This window comes from Dendropsophus ebraccatus, unplaced genomic scaffold (genome assembly GCF_027789765.1).
Source record: "Dendropsophus ebraccatus isolate aDenEbr1 unplaced genomic scaffold, aDenEbr1.pat pat_scaffold_1598_ctg1, whole genome shotgun sequence".
In the NCBI taxonomy this organism is placed as follows: domain Eukaryota; kingdom Metazoa; phylum Chordata; class Amphibia; order Anura; family Hylidae; genus Dendropsophus; species Dendropsophus ebraccatus.
The window spans coordinates 17,141-36,790 of NW_027209021.1; the positions used below are offsets into that span (position 1 = coordinate 17,141).

At 45.9% G+C, this 19,650-nt stretch overlaps 1 protein-coding gene across 1 annotated transcript; it reads right to left on the reverse strand.

The window, feature by feature from the left end:
* Window positions 1-418: 418 nt before the first annotated feature.
* Window positions 419-19,642, reverse strand: LOC138775388 (b(0,+)-type amino acid transporter 1-like; the record flags this gene model as incomplete). Its single annotated transcript, XM_069955931.1, has 6 exons — window positions 419-673; window positions 3,266-3,353; window positions 11,227-11,351; window positions 17,143-17,272; window positions 18,045-18,178; window positions 19,097-19,642. Coding segments are annotated over 6 exons (1,278 nt in total), but the record flags the coding sequence as incomplete, so codon positions are not given.
* Between the last annotated feature and the right edge of the window lie 8 nt (window positions 19,643-19,650).

Here is a 19,650-nt window from a genome sequence, read left to right on the forward strand (position 1 = left end):
AGGGGACAGGGCATGCTGGGATTTATAGGGGAGTGATTAGGTGCAACTACCAATTAGGAGCGCACTGCCCCTTTAAATCTGAGACAGCCGGCGCGCGCGCGCCCTAGGAGGCGGGGACGCGCGCGCCGGCCGGCACAGCGGGAGACAGGAGCGTGGAGAGGTGAGGCGCCCCCCGGGGCCGAGGTGATAGCAGCGCCGGGTCCCCGACTATGGACACCGGCTGCTGCATGGGGCAGGAAGCGGTCGCGGCGGCGGCCCGGAACGCGGGACGCCGCCGCGGCCGTGACAAGTCTACCTAATCTGCCATGGGCCATGATCATCATTGGAAAAAAGAAACCTACAGCGTTGAGCATAAAGAACCGATTAAACATGAAACCAATTGAGCTACATTACTGGAAGAATTAAGCACATAATGTCACTATTCATTAAAAAGGAACCTAACGTCAGTCATTTTATCAGCCGGAGCAACTTGCAGCAGGAGCTGAAGATGGAGCGTGACAGAACGGAACCAGCCCGGAGACCATTTATAGTGGATGACCGGAATGTAAAGGAATACTCCACTGAGGATAAAGAAAGTAACATAGAGGTACTCCATCTGGGGGGTGTCAATAACCGGGGCCAACACCAGGTATATGGAGGCAATAAGCACTATCACAGGGATGATGATTGGAACCTAGAAGACAAAGAGGATACTGGTTACCATATGACTGACGTGGAAAGACAATAAAGCAATGTAGCATTATGAAAGTAGAGTGCTCATTGTTCATAAAGATAAGTGTAGGTAAGGTGACCATACATTATTTCAGACAAACAATTGTTAACAAGAAATAGTTTTTTCATTGGGAAGAAGAAGACAGAACTTGATTGTGTTTGGTGAAAAGGGCCATTACACCAATGATCTTTCTGGGCAATAATGGTGAAAGATTGTTCACCCGTTCAAAAGATTGTTGCCCGTTGTCATCGATCAGTTTGAACAACTGTGGGTGAAAATTTGAATGTCTGAATCGGCAAAACTATAGTTCACCATACAAATAGTTGTTCAGCCATCATCATTTTTTCTAATATCTATACATACATTGCATTACAATCACCAATCAGAGGGATTAAAGGTTTTTTTCCATATTAGAATGTTATAACTAGATGATTACAGGCAGGGGTCGGACTGCTGTGGCACCCCATGAAATGAGCCCCCCGTTAGAATAATGCTGTACTCGGCTGTCTCCCCAGCTCCCATACAAAATGAATGGGTCAGCAATTCACATGGGAGGACTACCACTCCATTCGAATGTAGTCTCTAAACAAATTCCCAGAAAGGGTATGGATCATTTTGCAAAAGTCTAAGACCTATCATTTTATGAATGGTAATCTCTTAAAATTTTATTTCGACCTTAAAGGGGCCATTTGCCCAACAACTGTAGCTAGGACCTTTATGGAGATGAGGCCCAGAGAAGCAACGTTATCATGGCTAATTCATGGCGATGGTTTCCCCTTGCAAAGTTACAGTTCATATTGGTATTGAAGAAGAAGCAGGGCAATTGGGTGCAGATCTCCTGGAGGTAGAAGTTGGTTTCTCCATGGCCCAGGTAGGGCTATGGGGGCTAAGCTAGCGGGCATGTCATGACGGACATTGTGGGCGGAACTGGTGTAGTTGAAACAGCTTGTGGTGGCACCGGATGGGATGATGGTACATCTTGGGGGGATATGGGGAAAAGTCTCACAGAGGAACCTACTGAAGAAAATGAAAAAGGCCCTTGTTAGGGCCTGGAGAGAAACTGATTTGTTCAGAGCTAACCGGTCTAGGGGCTCAGCACCAGTCATCAAAGATGCACAATAGTTCTGTACAATAGAGGATGTTGTGGTCCACCACAATTTACTTGAAGGAGGGTGCAAATGAATTGTTCAAGCCTAATATGCCCACTTAATGGACATTGACCTGGTCATTTTTAACTTGGGCCTCCAGGAAAGTATTAAAGAGGCGTTGTTGGTTGGTGGAGGAGCACTGAGGATGTGAGGTGTCCCATTGCTGAGGATGTGAGATGTCCCATGGCTGTTTCCTGGTAAGGTTCACCCATGGACGGATGTAGCATTGGTAGGGAAGAGGAAAGCCCAATCACATGTGACAAGGTCAGGCCCTACATTACGTAATTTATACTATTGTTGCATTGAAGTTTTAGGTTATGCTTCTGTTCCCCGACTATGTCTGCAACTAGTGGTCAGGTAGGGTCTAGTTTCTTAGGGACCTTGGCCAACTTTAAACTGCTAAAGATCAGGATTAGAACACACTTAAATAGGTACTGATGGGCCTGGGATTGGTGAAGGAAGAATTAGAGGTTTACATCCATACAATAAGTGGAAGTCGCTGCATGTGGGCCCCATAGGAACAGGAAGGTGCAGAGAAGTAAGCAGGGAGGCAGTCAGGAAAGTGACAGGAGAGGCAGCCGCATGCGGCCGGGAGAGATGAGAAGGCTTGAGGTTGCATCGGAGAGTCAGAAACTGGCAGCAGTAAGTGACAGTCACCCACTGGCGTTACACCCTGCCTTGACCAATTGACATGCAGGATTCAGTGTTGGCAGAGGAGCCCTGCTCTTAAAGCTGGAAAGGATGGTGGAGGGAGCGTGCATGCATGTCTTAGCTAAGGCAGAATCTCTCTTAGGCTATGTTTACACTACGTAAAATAACGGCCGTTGTCCACGCCGCAAAACTACGGCCGTTGTTTTTAGGTTCCCTATAATGACTGCAATGCAATGTAACTACGGCCGTTGAATTCACACTACGTATCAGATAACGGCCGTTGTTTATACGGCCCCGTGAAAAATGAATATGTCAATTATTTCCGGCCGGTAATACTGCAACAACGGCCGTGGATTTCAATGCGGCCGCGAACGTAAAACTTATATCTGCCGACTTAAACTTGATTTTGATGTAAAAAGTGGTTTCTCGGGCTGGGCGCAGTAAATGACCTGTTTTCATCCCGTTTATAATCATGCTAGGAATCAAAATTAAACAACGGCTGTAGTTTCACGACTAGCCCGTACGATAGTAATTCTATGGCCGTTGTTTTGGCCTCAAAACAACGGCCGTTATTTTACGTAGTGTGAACATAGCCTTAAAATGGAAAGTTACTGTGTCAGGATTGGCATACTTTCTCCCACAGAGAGTAGCATGGTATATATGTATTCATACATCAGTCTGGCATTGTCCTTAATAAGACCCCCCTCCCTTCCCCATTAGAAATGGAAAAGAAGTAAAATCATGGTATACTTGCCTTGTACGGTCTGGGGATATCCGGCTTTTTAATCTTCATACATATGAGGCCAAAGGTTGTAAGACCGTAGAACAGCCAGGTCGTGAAGCTGACAGCAAACAATATATAATAGAAGTTATTTGTGAAGCAAAGAATATATCTGTGTGTGCTGTCTGGGGTCATTACATCGGACTGCAGGGGAACCTATGTTACTATGTTTATTCACACAGTCACCTGACCCAGGAAGGTCTGGCGTCACTGCTGTCTCTTGTAGGTTTCTGAGTAATAAGTATCAGGCTTACTATAAACCTCTCCTGCTCTAGGCAGTTCCTGACATGGAAAGAGGTGGCAGCAGAGAGCACTGTTTCAGATAAATAAAAAACACCACTTCCTGCAGGACATACAACAGCTGATAAGTGCTTGAATACTTGAGATTTTTTAATAGAAGTAAATTACAATTTTCTGGCACTAGTTGCTTTTTGCTGGAGTACCCCTTTAAGGAGCTCATTAGAATGTGATTCCCCTTTAAAAACAGGTAGCGATTCTGTCCTATTAGTGCTGGCAGTTTTGAGACTGTATAGGGACACGTCATATTTACAAAGTGCATGGTAACAGCCAATTGTCAATATATTTCCAGGAGGAATAACAGAGGAAGGGGATTTTGCAAAGTTCTAGGAAAAGATGCTCATATAAGCTTTATTAACCCCTTCAAGACCAAGCCTATTTGCACCTAAAAGACCAGGCTCATTTTTCAAAATCTGACCTATCTCACTTTATGCGCTTATAGCTCAGTGATGCTTTAACGTATGCTAGCGATTCTGAGATAGTTTTTTCGTCACATATGGCACTTTATATTAGTGGCAAAATTTGGTCACTACTTTGTGTGTTTTTTGGGAAAAACATCAAAATATCATGAAAAATTGAAAAAATTAGCATTTTATGAACTTTGAAATTCTCTGCTTCTAAAAAAAGAAAGTTGTATTACATAAATTAGTTACTAAGTCACATTACCAATATGTCCTCTTTATTCTGGCTTCATTTCATAAACATATTTTACTTTTTTAGGGTGTTACGGGGCTTAGAAATTTATCAGCAAATTACCACATTTTCGTGAAAGTTTCCAAAACTGATTTTTTTAGGGACCAGTTCTTATTTTAAGTTGATTTAGGAGATTTGTATACTGGAAACCCCCATAAGTGACCCCATTTTGGAAACTAGACACCTTAAAGAATTAATCTAGGGGTATAATGAGCATTTTAACCCTACAGGGGCTGGAGGAAAGTATTCACCATTAGGCTGGGTTCACACGCTGTAACTGTGCGGCTGTATTTTTTATGTGGCTGTAAATGTGCGGGTGAAACTCCGGCCGTGGGAAAAAATAGACATGCGGCTCAAAACATACGGTCATTTACTTGGAAATCTGGTTCAACTAAAAATAACAAATAAAATGTTAAGAAAGTGATGGAAACACCTCTGGATGCATCTGGGAAAGCAGGGAACACAGTTTACAGGAATCGCTATTACCGGGGTTTGCGATCCTCTGCACTATAGCCGATGTCTCTCATGGTTAATATATTAAATTAATAAAACACATTTTCGTTGTAATAAAGTCCCTTTCATTGTTCAATAATTAAATGTAAACGATTCCATCATTTTGCAATTAAATATACTGTTAAAATAAATATATATATATAAATAAATGTATATTTATATATATATTTATTTTTTGACAGTATATTTAATTGCACAATGATGGATTCGTTAGAATTAAATTATTGAACAAAGAAACTGTATTTATTTCAACGAAAATGTGTTTTATTCATTAAATATTAATTAGTACAGGAAGCTCTATAAGCCGTTAATTCATATGCCGGCAATAGAGCTTTCTGTACTAATCATCACTTTACTTTAATTAAAACATCAAATGTTTCTTCTAATTATGTTATCACAATAGCATTATTAGAAGAAACATTTAGAATTATATGTGCGCTCAGCTGATTGGCTGATCGGCTCAGTGCACATATAATGAGCCGGTCCGCAGTACAGTGACTTCATTGTGCTGCGGACCAGCGAAGAGGACACATCGGGGTGAGTATAGAGCTCTCCCCACCCCCTCCCCGGCACTGCAACCCCTCCCAGCAAGGAAGGGGGGTCACTTAACCCCTTCCTTGCTGGGATGGGTGCAGTCTGACATCAGTCTGGCCCCCAGGGGGTTAAGGGGGATGCAATACATCCTCCCTTAACCCCTTGGGGGTCAGACTGTAAGCAGCGATCTGTAAAGATGCTGCATACTGTAAGGAGCACAACACCGCTCACAATGATGGGTGTTGTGCTCCTGTTTGTGTGTTTTTGTGTGTTTTCTCCCTTTTTGTTTTTCAGATATCAGTATCCTGGGGATTACGTCGGATTCCATGGACTACGTCGATGACCAGCGGTTGTTCTTTGAATTTTTTTAATAAAATGGTCAATGAGGGGTGTGGGGGTGTTTTTATTTGAATAAAAAATATTTTAAACTTGTGTCTTGTCTTTATTTCTTTACTTTATAGACTTAGTAGTGGAAGCCGTCTAATAGACGGAATCCATTACTAAGTTGGGGCCGAGTGTTAGCCGGTATAAAATGGCTAACACTAACCCCCTATTATTACCCCAGTACCCAATGCCACCAGGGGTACTGGGAAGAGCCGGGTGCCAGTGGTCCCGGAGCGCCAATTTTGACGCTCCGGGACCGGGCGGCAGCAGGCGGGTAAGATTTAGGCTGGGGAGGGCCTAAAACAATGGCTCTTCCCACCCTGGTGTTACCAAGCTGCTGTCGTTTGGTTTTTAACCCGGCTGGTTATAAAAATAGGGGGGACTCTATGCGGTTTTTTTTTAATAAATAAATAATAAAAAAAAAACGCATAGGGTCCCCCCTATTTTTATAACCAGCCGGGTTAAAAACCAAACGACAGCAGCCTGGTAACACCAGGGTGGGAAGAGCCATTGGTTTAGGCCCTCCCCAGCCTAAATCTTACCAGCCTGCTGCCGCCCGGTCCAGGAGCGCCAATATTGACGCTCCGGGACCACTGGCACCCGGCTCTTCCCAGTACCCCTGGTGGCATTGGGTACTGGGGTAATAATGGGGGGTTAGTGTTAGCCATTTTATACCGGCTAACACTAGGCCCCAACTTAGTAATGGATTCCGTCTATTAGACGGCTTCCACTACTAAGTCTATAAAGTAAAGAAATAAAGACAAGACACAAGTTTAAAAATTTTTTTATTCAAATAAAAACACCCCCACACCCCTCATTGACCATTTTATTAAAAAAATTCAAAGAACAACCACTGGTCATCGACGTAGTCCATGGAATCCAACGTAATCCCCAGGATACCGATATCTGAAAAACAAAAAGGGAGAAACACACAAAAAACACACAAACAGGAGCACAACACCCATCATTGTGAGCGGTGTTGTGCTCCTTACAGTATGCAGCATCTTTACAGATCGCTGCTTACAGTCTGACCCCCAAGGGGTTAAGGGAGGATGTATTGCATCCCCCTTAACCCCCTGGGGGCCAGACTGATGTCAGACTGCACCCATTCCAGCAAGGAAGGGGTTAACTGACCCCCCTTCCTTGCTGGGAGGGGTGCAGTGCAGGGGAGGGGGTGGGGAGAGCTCTATACTCACCCCGATGTGTCCTCTTCGCTGGTCCGCAGCACAATGAAGTCACTGTACTGCGGACCCGCTCATTATATGTGCGCTCAGCCGATCAGCTGAGCACACATATAATTCTAAATGTTTCTTCTAATAATGCTATTGTCATAACATAATTAGAAGAAACATTTGATGTTTTAATTAAAGTAAAGTGATGATTAGTACAGAATGCTCTATTGCCGGGAATATGAATTAACGGCTTATAGAGCTTCCTGTACTAATTAATATTTAATGAATAAAACACATTTTCGTGGAAATAAATTCAGTTTCGTTGGTCAATAATTTAATTCTAACGAATCCATCATTGTGCAATTCAATATACTGTCAAAAAATAAATAAATAGATAAATATACATTTATTTATATATCTATTTTTTTTAACAGTATATTTAATTGCAAAATGATGGATTCGTTAGAAATAAATTATTGACCAACGAAAGTGTCTTGATTACAAAGAAAATGTGTTTGATTAATTTAATATATTAACTATTAGAGGCTTCGGCATTCGGCATCATTGCCGGCTATTTTTGAAGTACTCCGTACGGACCGCCTGTCAATCCTCGGCCGCATGTCCGGCCGCAAACAATGGTCTTGTTCATTTTTTACGGGTCCGTTTACGATAGGGCTGTAGATTCATACATAGTGTGCACTGTGCAGCCGCATATCCTATACTTCCAAGCATACACACGAACCACCAAAAATACCGCCGCACAATTACAGCCGCAAATACAGCCGCACTGTTACAACGTGTGAACCGAGCCTCAGGCCGTAAAAAAATGAAAAATTAAAATTTTCCAATAATATATACATTTAGATTAAAGTTTTCCATTTTCAAAAGGAACATGAGAGAAAAAGCACCCCAAAATTTGTAACACGGGTTCTCTTGAGTACTACGGTACCCCATATGTGGGCGTAAACCACTGCATGGGCACACAGCGGGGCTCAGAAGGGAAGGAGCGCCAATTAGCTTTTCCATTGCAGATTTTGCTGAAGAAGTTTCCGAGCGCCAGGTGCATTTGCAGAGCCCCTGTAGTGTCAGCAGAGAGAAAAACCCCCATAAGTCACCCGATTTTGGAAAGTACACCCCTCAAAGAATTCATCTTCGGGTAGGATGGGCAATTTGACCCCACAGGTGTTAGAGGAAAGTATTCAAAATTAGACAGTAAAAATGAAAAACTCAATTTTTTTCCAATAATATGTTCCTTTAGTTTGAAATTTCTCAATTTCACGAGGAACAAGAGAAAAAAAGTACCCCAAAAATTTGTAACGCAGGTTCTCCTGAGTAAAAAGGTACCTCATATGTCGGTTTAAACCACTGTATGGGCACACAGCCGGGCTCAGAAGGGAAGGAGCGCCAATTAGCTTTTTCAATGCAGATTTTGCTGAAGAAGTTTCTGAGCGCCAGGTGGGTTTGCAGTGCCCCTGTAGTGCCAGCGGAGTAAAATCTCGCCATAAGTCACCCCATTTTGGAAAGTGCACCCCTCAAAGAATTCATCTTGGGGTAGGATGAGCATTTTGACCCCACATGTATTAGAGGAAAGTATTCAAAATTGGCCAGTAAAAATGAAAAACTTGAATTTTTCCAAAAATATGTTGGTTTAGTTTGAAATTTCTAAATTTCACAAGGAACAGGAGAAAAAATGTACCCCAAAATCTGTAACGCAGGTTCTCCTGAGTACAACGGTACCCCATATGTGGGCATAAACCACTGTATGGGCACACAGCAGGGCTCAGAAGGGAAGGAGCGCCAATTTGCTGGAGCAAAACCGCAGCTAGTAACAGTTATTAGAATAGCGCAGTTACTAAAATACAATAAAAAAAATTAGATTACAGGTAATGTGGGGTGGTTACGGACAGTCTGGGGTGGTTCCGGGTAATCTAGAGGTGGTTACGGGCAGTCTGAGGTGGTTACGGGCAGTCTGGGGTGGTTACGGGTAATCTGGGGTGGTTACGGATAATCTGGGGTGGATACGGTCAACATGGGGTGGTCACAGGAAACCTGCTGTGGTTACGACAACCTGGGGTGGTTAGAGGCAACCTGGGGTGGTTAGAGGCAACCTGGGGTGGTTACGGGCAACGTGGGGTGAATACGGACAACCTGCTGTGGTTACAGACAATCTGGTATGGTTACAGGCAACCTGCTGTGGTTACGGACAATCTGGGGTGGTTGCGGACAATCTGGGGTGGTTGCAAACAATCTGGGGTTGTTACGGACAATCTGGGGTGGTTACGGACAATCTGGGGTGGTTACGGACAATCTGGGTGGTTACGGGCAACCTGGGGTGGTTACGGGCAACCTGCTGTGGTTACAGACAATCTAGGGTGGTTACCGGCAACCTGCTGTGGTTACAGGCAACGTGGGGTGGTTACGGTCAATCTGGGGTGGTTACGGACAATCTGGGGTGGTTACGGACAATCTGGGGTGGTTACGGACAATCTGGGGAGGTTACGGACAATCTGGGGTGGTTACAGACAATCTGGGATGGTTACAGGCAACCTGCTGTGGTTACGGATAAACTGAAGTGCTAATAGGTAATCAGAGGTGGGTACCTGTAATCTGGCGTGGTTACGGGCAATCTGGAGGGGGTCACTGGCAATTTGGGGTGGTTAGAGGCAAGGTGCGGTGTTCAGAGGCAAGGTGCGGTGGTCAGATGCAAGGTGCGGTGGTCATAGGCGACGTGCGGTGGTCATAGGCGACGTGCGGTGGTCATAGGCGACGTGCGGTGGTCAAAGGCGACGTGCGGTGGTCATAGGCGTCGCGCGGTGGTCAGAGGCGACGTGCGGTGGTCAGAGGCGACGTGCGGGGGTCAGAGGCAAGGTGCGGTGGTCAGAGGCAACCTGCGGTGGTTGCGTGCAATCTGGGGGGTTACATGTAATCTGGCATGATTACGGGCAACCTGGGGTGGTTACGGGCAACCTGGGGGGTTACAGACAATCTAGAATTGTTACGGATAGAGTGAAGTGCTTATAGCTAATCTGGGGTGGTTACATGTAATTTGGGGTGGTTACAGGCAATCTGGGGTGATTACGGACAATCTGGAGGGGGTCACTGGCAACGTGCGGTGGTTACTGGCAACGTGCGGTGGTTACGGGCAACGTGCGGTGGTTACGGGCAACGTGCGGTGGTTATGGGCAACGTGCGGTGGTTACGGGTAATCTGGGGGGTTACGTGCAATCTGACGTGATTACGGACAACCTGGGGTGGTTATGGGCAACGTGCGGTGGTTATGGGCAACCTGCGGTGGTTACAGGTAATCTGGGGGGGGTTAGGGGTAATTTGGGAGTAAACTGCAATTATTACTATAATAAAAAGTGTGTGTTTTATTATTTTTTTGTATGTTTGTCACTTTTTGTACTTTATACATTCATGTTCACTGTATTACTATGATTACTGTGATATTTTCTATCACAGTAATCATAGTTCAGTGACAGAGACCAAATTGGTCTCTGTCACTTTAAATTTTCAGAGCTTGGCTGGTTGTGGAGCGCATGCGCACTTCATAACCAGCCAGGACACGGAAGAGGAAGGAGCTCCAGGAGCAGGTGAGTATATGGGGAAGGGGGGGTGACTGGGGGACGGGGGTGACAGGGGGGGGTGGGGGGGACATCACTTTTTATCCCGTGTCACCAATCATTCATGGTGACGGGATAAAAAGTGCCGGCGGCACATGGCACAAGCGATCAGCGGTATATAGTATATACCGCTGAACGCTTGTACCAGGACCCCACAGGGGGGGTCCCGATGACTGCCCCATGCTCTCCGCTACCTCCGGTGGCGGAGAGCATGGGGCTTTCATTCATTTTTCTTTTTTGATCACTGTGAACAGACATTAGTCTGTTCACAGTGATCGCGGCGGCCATCTTGGATCCGATGGCCGCCGCAGGAGGGGGGGTTAGTGACTGGGGCACTAGGGGGCTGATCTGGGGTCTGATTTTTACTTATTTCATCTCCCCCCACCGTGGATTCACGGTGGGGGGAGATGAAATACAGCGGCGGCACCGGCCCATTAGTGACCGCCGAAACGGGGTTAATGGGGGTCAGCTGCGGAATCGCAGCTGATCCTCATTATCTCCGGTGCTGTACACAGATGAGAGCGGGATCGCTGTCCCTGCAGCGATCCCGTTCTCATCACAAAGCCCCTGTCAGTCAGGAACGTATATGTACATTCCTACTGCACGGGGCATGTGCAATAGGAACGTATATATACAGATAGCTGACGTGAAGGGGTTAAACACACATGGTAGCGAGCGGACAGTCCCCTTTCTATATACAATAAGAACATGCACATACCCGCTGTAGTTGACAATACTACTGAAATCTCCCGGAATGATCATTAGTATGGAGATGATACAGGTGAAGATGAGGGCAGGAGATGGAGTTAGGTATTGCACGTGGACCATGGATAGGGTGTCAGGCTGGAACAAAAAATAGTCAAAATCAAAAATAGTCATTAGGCGATTTTAAGAAACTTTGTAATTGGGTTTATTAGCCGAAAAAATGCATTTTTATAATGAGAAAGCCGTTTGAAGCTCTCCCCCCTGTCTTAATTGTTCTCTATGGAGAGGGGAGGAGTGTCGGAGATGAGGCACCAAAACAGGACAACAAAGAGTTAATTTACAGCTACATCACTGGGCTATCTCCTCTGGAGTCAGCACTGACCTCTCTGACCTCTGAATAGCAGCTTTCACACAGGTCCCGCTGTGTAATCCTTTGTTCTCTGCTCTCTGCTGCCAACTAATCTCCCCCCTCCCTCCTCCCCCCCCTCCCCTCTCCATAGAACAGACAGGGGCATATCAAAGACAAAGATCATTGCTTTTTAACACTTCCAAATGATTATCGGCCAATAATCGATTGGTGTAATAGGGTTGTAAAAGGGCTGTATATATATATATATTTATATCTATATATATATATATATGTGTAGCCCTTGCCCTAAACTGTTACACATTACCTCTCAATGCTCCTGGTCTTCTCTTGCCCTCTGCTTTCTTCACGGAGCCATGACTCGAAGTGTGGAGAGGTAATATATTAACAGTTTTTTCAATCGTTAGCCGTCAGCTGCACATCGCTATTACACATGGGGGGGATTTATCTAGACCACCATACTCGTACATCGGTCTTAAATTAGGCCAGGTCCCCTTTTTCTTAGCCAGGCGCCTGATCCTGCGCCCAACGTGCCAAATTTACACCTGCTTCCAGCTGGTGTAGATTTGGATCATGATTTACAACTGCGAGCAGGCGCAAATAATGATAAATGACGCCGGAGGAGGCCATCTTCTAAACATAAGTCCTTTAGAAAGTCACCACTTTAGAGGGAAAAAATCATTCAACTATTTAACAAATTTATTTTCATTGTATAAATTGTATATATCTAGAAATGAGCGAATAGTATTCGATCGAATAGTACGCTATTTGAGCTATTCGATTGTAGTCAAACATTAGAGCAAAAACGCATTAAAAATTCGATTCGCCCTCCCACTTCCCCTGGCGCTTTTTTCCAGCCAATAAACATGCAGGGGGAGGGACAAGTACTAGGAATAGGCAAGACGTTAAAAAAACCTCTAACTGTGATTTGCTGGCTAAACCATATGACTTCCTGAATCTTAGAATAGTCATTTGAGATTTGTGTCGCTTTCTGGTTGGGGCTAGAGAGGGACAAGGCTGTATACCAGGGAGAGGAAGCTTTTAGGTGTAGTTAGGAAGGAAGGGACCCCCCAAAAGCCCTTGTTAGGGCTAAAGCTATAAAAAAAAAAAACTGATTTAGAAGCTGTTGTGAGACAGGCAGTGTGTTCAGACACACTGTGTGTGGCATAATACCTCTTATCTTGCTACTACTGGTTTGCACAGACTGCGTCCTGTCAAAGACCTGACCAGCTATTTCATTCTATTATTTTTAAAATCAATACCATATCCAGTATTACGGATGTATACTCTGTGTGGCATAATAGCTGTTATCTTGCTACTACTGGTTTGCGCTGACTGCGTCCTGTCAAAGACTTGACCAGCTATTTCATTCTATTATTTAAAAAATCAATACGATATCCGGTATACGGCTGTATACTCTGTGTGTGGCATAATAGCTGTTATCTTGCTACTACTGGTTTGAGCAGACTGCGTCCTGTCAAAGACTTGACCAGCTATTTCATTCTATTATTTTTAAAATCAATACTATATCCGGTATAGGGCTGTATACTGTAAGTATGGGATAATACCTCTTATCTTGCTACTACTGATTTGCACAGTCTGCGTCCTGTGAAGGCGTTGACCAGCCCTTTATTTCAATTGTTGTAAAAACAATTATATATCCCGTATACGGCTGTATACTGTAAATGTGGGATAGTACCTCTTATCTTGCTACTACTGATTTGTGCAGTCTGCGTCCTGTGAAGGCGTTGACCAGCCCTTTATTTCAATTGTTGTAAAAACAATTCTATATCCGGTATACGGCTTGATACTGTAAGTGTGGGATAATACCTCCTATCTTACCACTACTGATTTGCGCAGTCTGCGTCCTGTGAAGGCATTGAATAGCCCTTTATTTCTATTGTTTTAAGAACCATTCTATATCCGGTATACGGCTGTATACTGTTAGTGTGGGATAAATTAAAAACGATCTGGTATAGCTAAATTGTATTGAAAAAAGTTAAACGGCTACTACAATGTGTAGTGCAAAGCGACACGGACAGGGACACTGAAATGCTGCTGGGGTTTCAAGCCGCAGTCAAGTGATTGGGGATACAGCTCGTGCTTCAGAGGGATGTCCAGTATCCCATGCATCCACCATCCCTAGCTTTATAGGACAGTTGTGCAGGGGGCGGGGTACACAACTGTTGAGGCTCGATCAGTGTGACCAAGTGTTACGATGGATGGCGGAGAGTGCTTCCAGTCATTTATCCACTCACTCCAGTCTCGAGGCTAGCCAAGAGTCTGACCCTCATGTCTCCAAACCTGCACAATTAGTCCATCATAGTCATCCCACCCTTGCCCCCTCCGAGGAGCTCTTTTCGGGTCCTTTTCCCCAATTGGACAGTGTTCAAATACTTGATGAATCCCAGGAGCTACCTGAAGATTACAGTATATCTGTAGCAATGCACAAAATTTGGAGCATTCGCCATGTCCAGTTGATTTTGCTGTTGTGGACCGGCAACCTGAAGTCGTGAGGACTGACGATGAGGAGACCCAATTGCCGTTAAGCCAAACAATTGACATGCCCAGTGTGCAGGAGGAACAGCAGAGTGAGGAGATAGAAGAGGAGTTGCTGGACGATGAAGTGAACGACCCGACCTGGCAAGGGGTGATGTCCAGTGGGGCAAGTAATGGAGGTGTGGAGGCCCGCGCAGCACCAAAAAAGGAGCAAAGAGGCAGAGGGATGTCCAGAGGTAGAGGACAGACGAGTCATCGAAGGCAGGCCAGAGTCACCAGGGCCGAAGCTTTTCTCCGAAGCAGCCAGTCACGCCAAGCTCCTCTCTTGAGGTCACGCATTTCTTTGGTGTGGAGGTTTTTTAATGTTTGCGCGGATGACAAGCTGAGTGCGGTGTGCACGCTATGTCACTCCAAACTAAGTAGAGGCTTGGAGAAGAGCAACTTGACCACCTCGGCCATGTGGCGTCACCTGGAAGCAAAGCACTGGGCTCAGTGGAAAAAAGCAAACACAGGAGAACCAGCGCTACAGTCCAGACCACCAGCCAAGACACCTCGCCATCTGCCTGTGCTTCGGCCACTTTGGTGCTTTCTTCACCTTCCCCTTTGCCTGCGTCTGCTCCTTCGCCTGCACCGTCATGCGCCTCTTCACAGCAATTGTCCATCACTCAGGCATTTGATTGCAGGCGTAAGTATGCCTCTACTCACCCCTCTGCCCAAGCCTTAAACTGCCACATCTCCAAATTGCTGGCCATGGAGATGTTGCCGCTTAGGCTTGTGGAGAAGCAGACCTTCCGTGACCTGATGGCAGCTGCCGCACCTCAGTATTGTGTCCCTAGCCACTACTTTTCCAGGTGTGCCGTCCCCGTCTTGCACCAGCGCATGTCCCGTAACATTGGGTGGGCTCTGAGTTACGTGGTTAGCGCGAAGGTCCACTGGCGCGTGGACAAGTGCTTGCGGCCAGGGATGCTATATCTCACTGACGGCAGACTGGGTGAATGTTGTGGAGGCGGGTACCGGGTCTCAAGCAGGGACAGCCTCCCTTCTCCCCCCGCCTAAGATTGCCAGCACGGGCTCTGACAACCCCTCCCTCTCCTCCTCCTCCGTAAAATCGTCCTCAGCCGTGATCTGGAAACGTTGCTGCACTTGCGTGGGGAGACGTCAGCAGGCCGTGCTCAAGCTTATCAGCCTGGGTGATAAGCAGCACAGCGCCCCAGAGGTAAAGGAGGCCATCTTGCAGCTGGCAGAAATTTGGCTGTCGCTGCTGCAGCTGGGATCAGGCATGGTCATGTGTCATAATGGCCGTAACTTGCTGGCAGCTCTGGAGCTTGGAGAACTCCAACACGTTCCATGCCTGCCCCACGTTTTTAATTTGGTGGTGCAGCGCTTTTTAAAGACCTACCCCTACCTGCCGGAGCTACTGGTGAAAGTGCGACGCCTGTGCGCCCACTTTCAGAAGTCCACCATGGCGGCTGCTAGCCTTAATAATGCTACAAAAACACCTGCATTTGCCCGAAATCCGGCTGTTGTGCGATGTTACCACTCGCTGGAATTCTACATATCATATGTTTAAAACACAAGAAAAACAACAATAGCGCTCAGAGATAGACACTCGTCAATATGTTGTGTTGGGGAAAAAAGAGCGATATAATCCACTTACTTCACTATAGGGGAAATATCATATACACTGACCTGACCACCTCCAGGACGCTTGATATCAAATGGCATCAGATGGCATATAGCAGATATATATTCCAAGAAATGGTTTATTCCAAATGTAGACGGCAAAGCGTTTCAGTGGATATTCCACCTTTTTCAAGCCAACAGTATTTACAAAGAATAGAGTTTTTATAGTAATGATTACTTACATGATCACCGGAAAGCTGTATGGATCTCGCGCCGGGCCGTAAGTGACGCGACGCACGTCAGACCGGAAATGCCCTGCATTCCATCATGCGTTCCACCTCAGGCGGCGAACCGGAAATGCCCTGCGTTTCATCATGCGTTCCACCCCGGACACGTATCTCCAAGGCATAAAGCAACTCTGCTCCTTAAGTTTGTTTGCCAAACATGAGTGGCAATGGATGGCAGACTTATGCAAAGTTTTAAGGATATTCAAGGAGTCCACCAAAAGGGTCAGCTGCGACGATGCCAAAGTGAGCGTAACCATCCCACTGCTATGCGAATCCCTCATCGCCATCAGATAGAACGCCTTGCACGCACAGGAGGCCGGGATAGGAGACGTGACGGAACTAGACAGTCACACTACACTCCTGTCAGCTTCTCAGCGTCGATTCTTCGAGGAAGAAGAGGAGGAAGCTGTTGGCCACACTGTCAGCGAGGCTAGCGGTGCAGTTGTGTGCGTCCCATTGGTCCAGCCAGGATGGGGCGAAAAGGAGGCAGAGGAGGAGGAAATATTGAGCGATCCTTCTGGTGGGAGCAGCAAAGTGATGCCAATTCACAGTTTGCGAGGGACAAATGCGTTGTCCACATAATGGGGAGCAAAAAATACTGGGTTTTCGCAATGCTGGACCCCCGGTATGAAGATAATATCTCCTCTTTTATTCCAGTACAGTAGAGGACCACCAAATTTCTTGAGTACCAGAGAGAACTGCTGCAGAATATGATGGAGATATTCCCACCTTCCATTGCTGGCGGTAGAGAAGAGAGTTGCTCCCAAAGCCGGACAACATCCATCAGGTCCACAGCCACCAGGGGAACACTCTCCACAGTATGGGACACGTTCATGGCACCCCCTCGCCAAAGTTCCATAACTGCAGGGCCTAGTACGAACAGAAGGTACAAGTATCGGCGGATGTTGCGGGAGTACCTGGCCGAACACAACCCTGTCCTCCCTGATCCCTCGGCGCCCTACCTGTTTTGGGTCCCCAAGTTTGACACGTGGCTCGAACTCTCATTATACGCATTGGCGGTGCTGTCCTGCCCTGCCGTTTGAATAGTCAAATATCGGGAGCTATTCAAATCGAATTTCGAATGATCGAATATTTCACTATTCGCTCATCTGTATATATATAAAAAACAGAAAGGGTTAAACATGGAAATTACCAGGTGTCCTTCTCTGGCGGCCACATAGCACACTCGTCCTGTAGTGAAGAGATTCCCATTTCCACAGCCGAAAGTAGAAAATGCGACCCCCAAAGTGATAATCCACGTCCATGTCCCCAGCACCTTCCATCTGCAGGAAATGGTTATTGGAAAAATAAGAAATAAATTGGACTGTAGTCTGAAAAAGTAAAGATCAGGACGGCCACCTATAAAATAACATAGCTTCACCGCCACCTCCCTAACTACTCAAAACGAGTGACTGTCCCCCATTCCCTCTCTCTTTCCCTGTGCGGCATATGACAAATGGGAAGGCTACATCTAGGCTTAAAGGGGTTATCCAGCATATGAAAAACATGGCCACTTTCTTCCAGAGACAGCACCAGTCTTGTCTCCAGTTTGGGTGCAGGTTTTGCAATTAATTTCCATTGAAGTGAATGGAGCTTAATTGGAAACTATACCCGAACTGGAGACAAGAGTGGTGCTGTCTCTGGAAGAAAGTGGCCATGTTTTTTCTAACACAGGATAACTCTTTTAAGTGATTAGGACAGGAGTGAAAAGTAGAAAAAAAATACCAAAAAGAAAAAAGCATACTCACTTGCCCCTTTTCCCCCCACACCCATTTCACCAGGCCTTAGCTCCTCACAACTGCTCCCTGCTTCCTAGAAGGCGTTGACCCTGCTGGAAATGCCCTCTAAGCCACAGCAGTGATTGGCTGAGTGAGTGTTTCTTGGAAGGATTGATATGTAGGAAGCGGGGAGCAGCAGGAATCTAGCATTGTTGGAACGGCAGCGATGAGAGATGGAAGCAGAGGAGAACTTTTTTTCTTTTGCACCCAGAGTCTGGTTTTTGCCATAACACCCATTTAAAAAATAAAATAAACAAATTACAATTTATAGACTGACCCCCAACTAATGCCAACAGCATCTGATGTAAGTAACTCCTGCGGTGTCATTGTTGCAAAATAGCTGACGTTAGCCAGAAGGTAAATACATGTGACAAGTGGGATTGCGATCATCAGCGCTCGAGGAAGGTTCACCTAAAACATATACAAAAGGAGTTACAATAAAGTTACAAAGCATCACTCTATGAACGATGTAAAAGAAGATTAAAGCGACTCTGTACCCACAATCTGACCCCCCCTCCCCCAAACCACTTGTACCTTTGGATAGCTGCTTTTAATCCAAGATCTGTCCTGGGGTCCATTCGGCAGGTGATGCAGATATTGTCCTAAAAAACAACTTTTAAACTTGCAGCCCCATGCCCAATGGCTGGGGCTTAGAGTATCTGTGCCCTAACTTTGTACCACCCCTCCGTCTCTCCTCCCCGCCCTCTTCATCATTAGGAATGCCACTGGAACATTTTCTTTTGTCTGAACATTGCACAGGTGCCTTAACGATCCAGCCCATGTTCAGTATTGACACAGGTGAGGAATAGGAGACAGTCTGCCTGGAGCATTCCTAATGATGAGGAGGGCGGGGAGGAGGAACAGAGAGGGTGTGCCAGCCTAATGCATACACAATCTAAGCCCCGGCCGTTGGGCACAGGGCTGCCTGTTTAAAAGTTTTAGGAAAATAACTGCATCACCTGCCGAAACGGACCCCAGGACAGATCTTGGATTAAAAGCAGCTATCTGAAGGTACAAGCGGTTTGGGGGGGGGGGGGGGGATCAGATTGTGGGTACAGAGTCGCTTTAAAGCATACTTGGGAGTTCTTTATAGACTTTGGAAAATCGGACAGTGTTCTAAACCACATGTATTCAGTTACTGCAGGTAGGTAAGGCAAAAGATTATCCCACTGAGACCACCACTGTCAGTATAGCTTATTACGGCATATGACTATAGCTAGGTAGATGCTATATTACAATACTTTGCTCTATGACCTCCAGAGGCTTACCCGAGTGATAACTGGCTAGATCAAAAGAAGATGTTGTCTAGAAAGGACAACACTTACTAACCTCAGGGTTCTTCAGTTCCTCTGTAATAAAATTCAGATTATTCCATCCATCGTAGGACCAGAGACCTTGATAAAACGCCATCCCAACAGGACCAAAGCCAACCGCTGTGTTTTCAAAGCTGTTCTGTAAAACCTGGGTGTTTCCCTGGGCTAGAAGGACTATGCCACCTACTATTATTACCACCAGGACTATCACCTTAGCTGCCGTGAACAAGACCATGACGGACATGGAAAGTCTGACATTGAGGCAATTGATAATTCCCATGACAAGGACGCAGGAGGCCGCTGTGCACTTGATGGCGACTTCTGGAGATGGACAGTCTGGGAAGAAAGCAGCCACAACGTATTCTGCAAAACTGAGGGTGACGCCAGCTATCCCGGCCGGCTTCAGCACAATGACCGAGGTGAATGCAAAGAGGAAGGCCGGTAAGGAGCCAACATTCCTTAAAATATATATGTATTCTCCTCCAGATTCCTTAATGACAGTCCCAGTTTCAGCATAACATAGAGAACCAAGCATAGCCAGGAGGCCACAAGCCGCCCATATACAAAGAC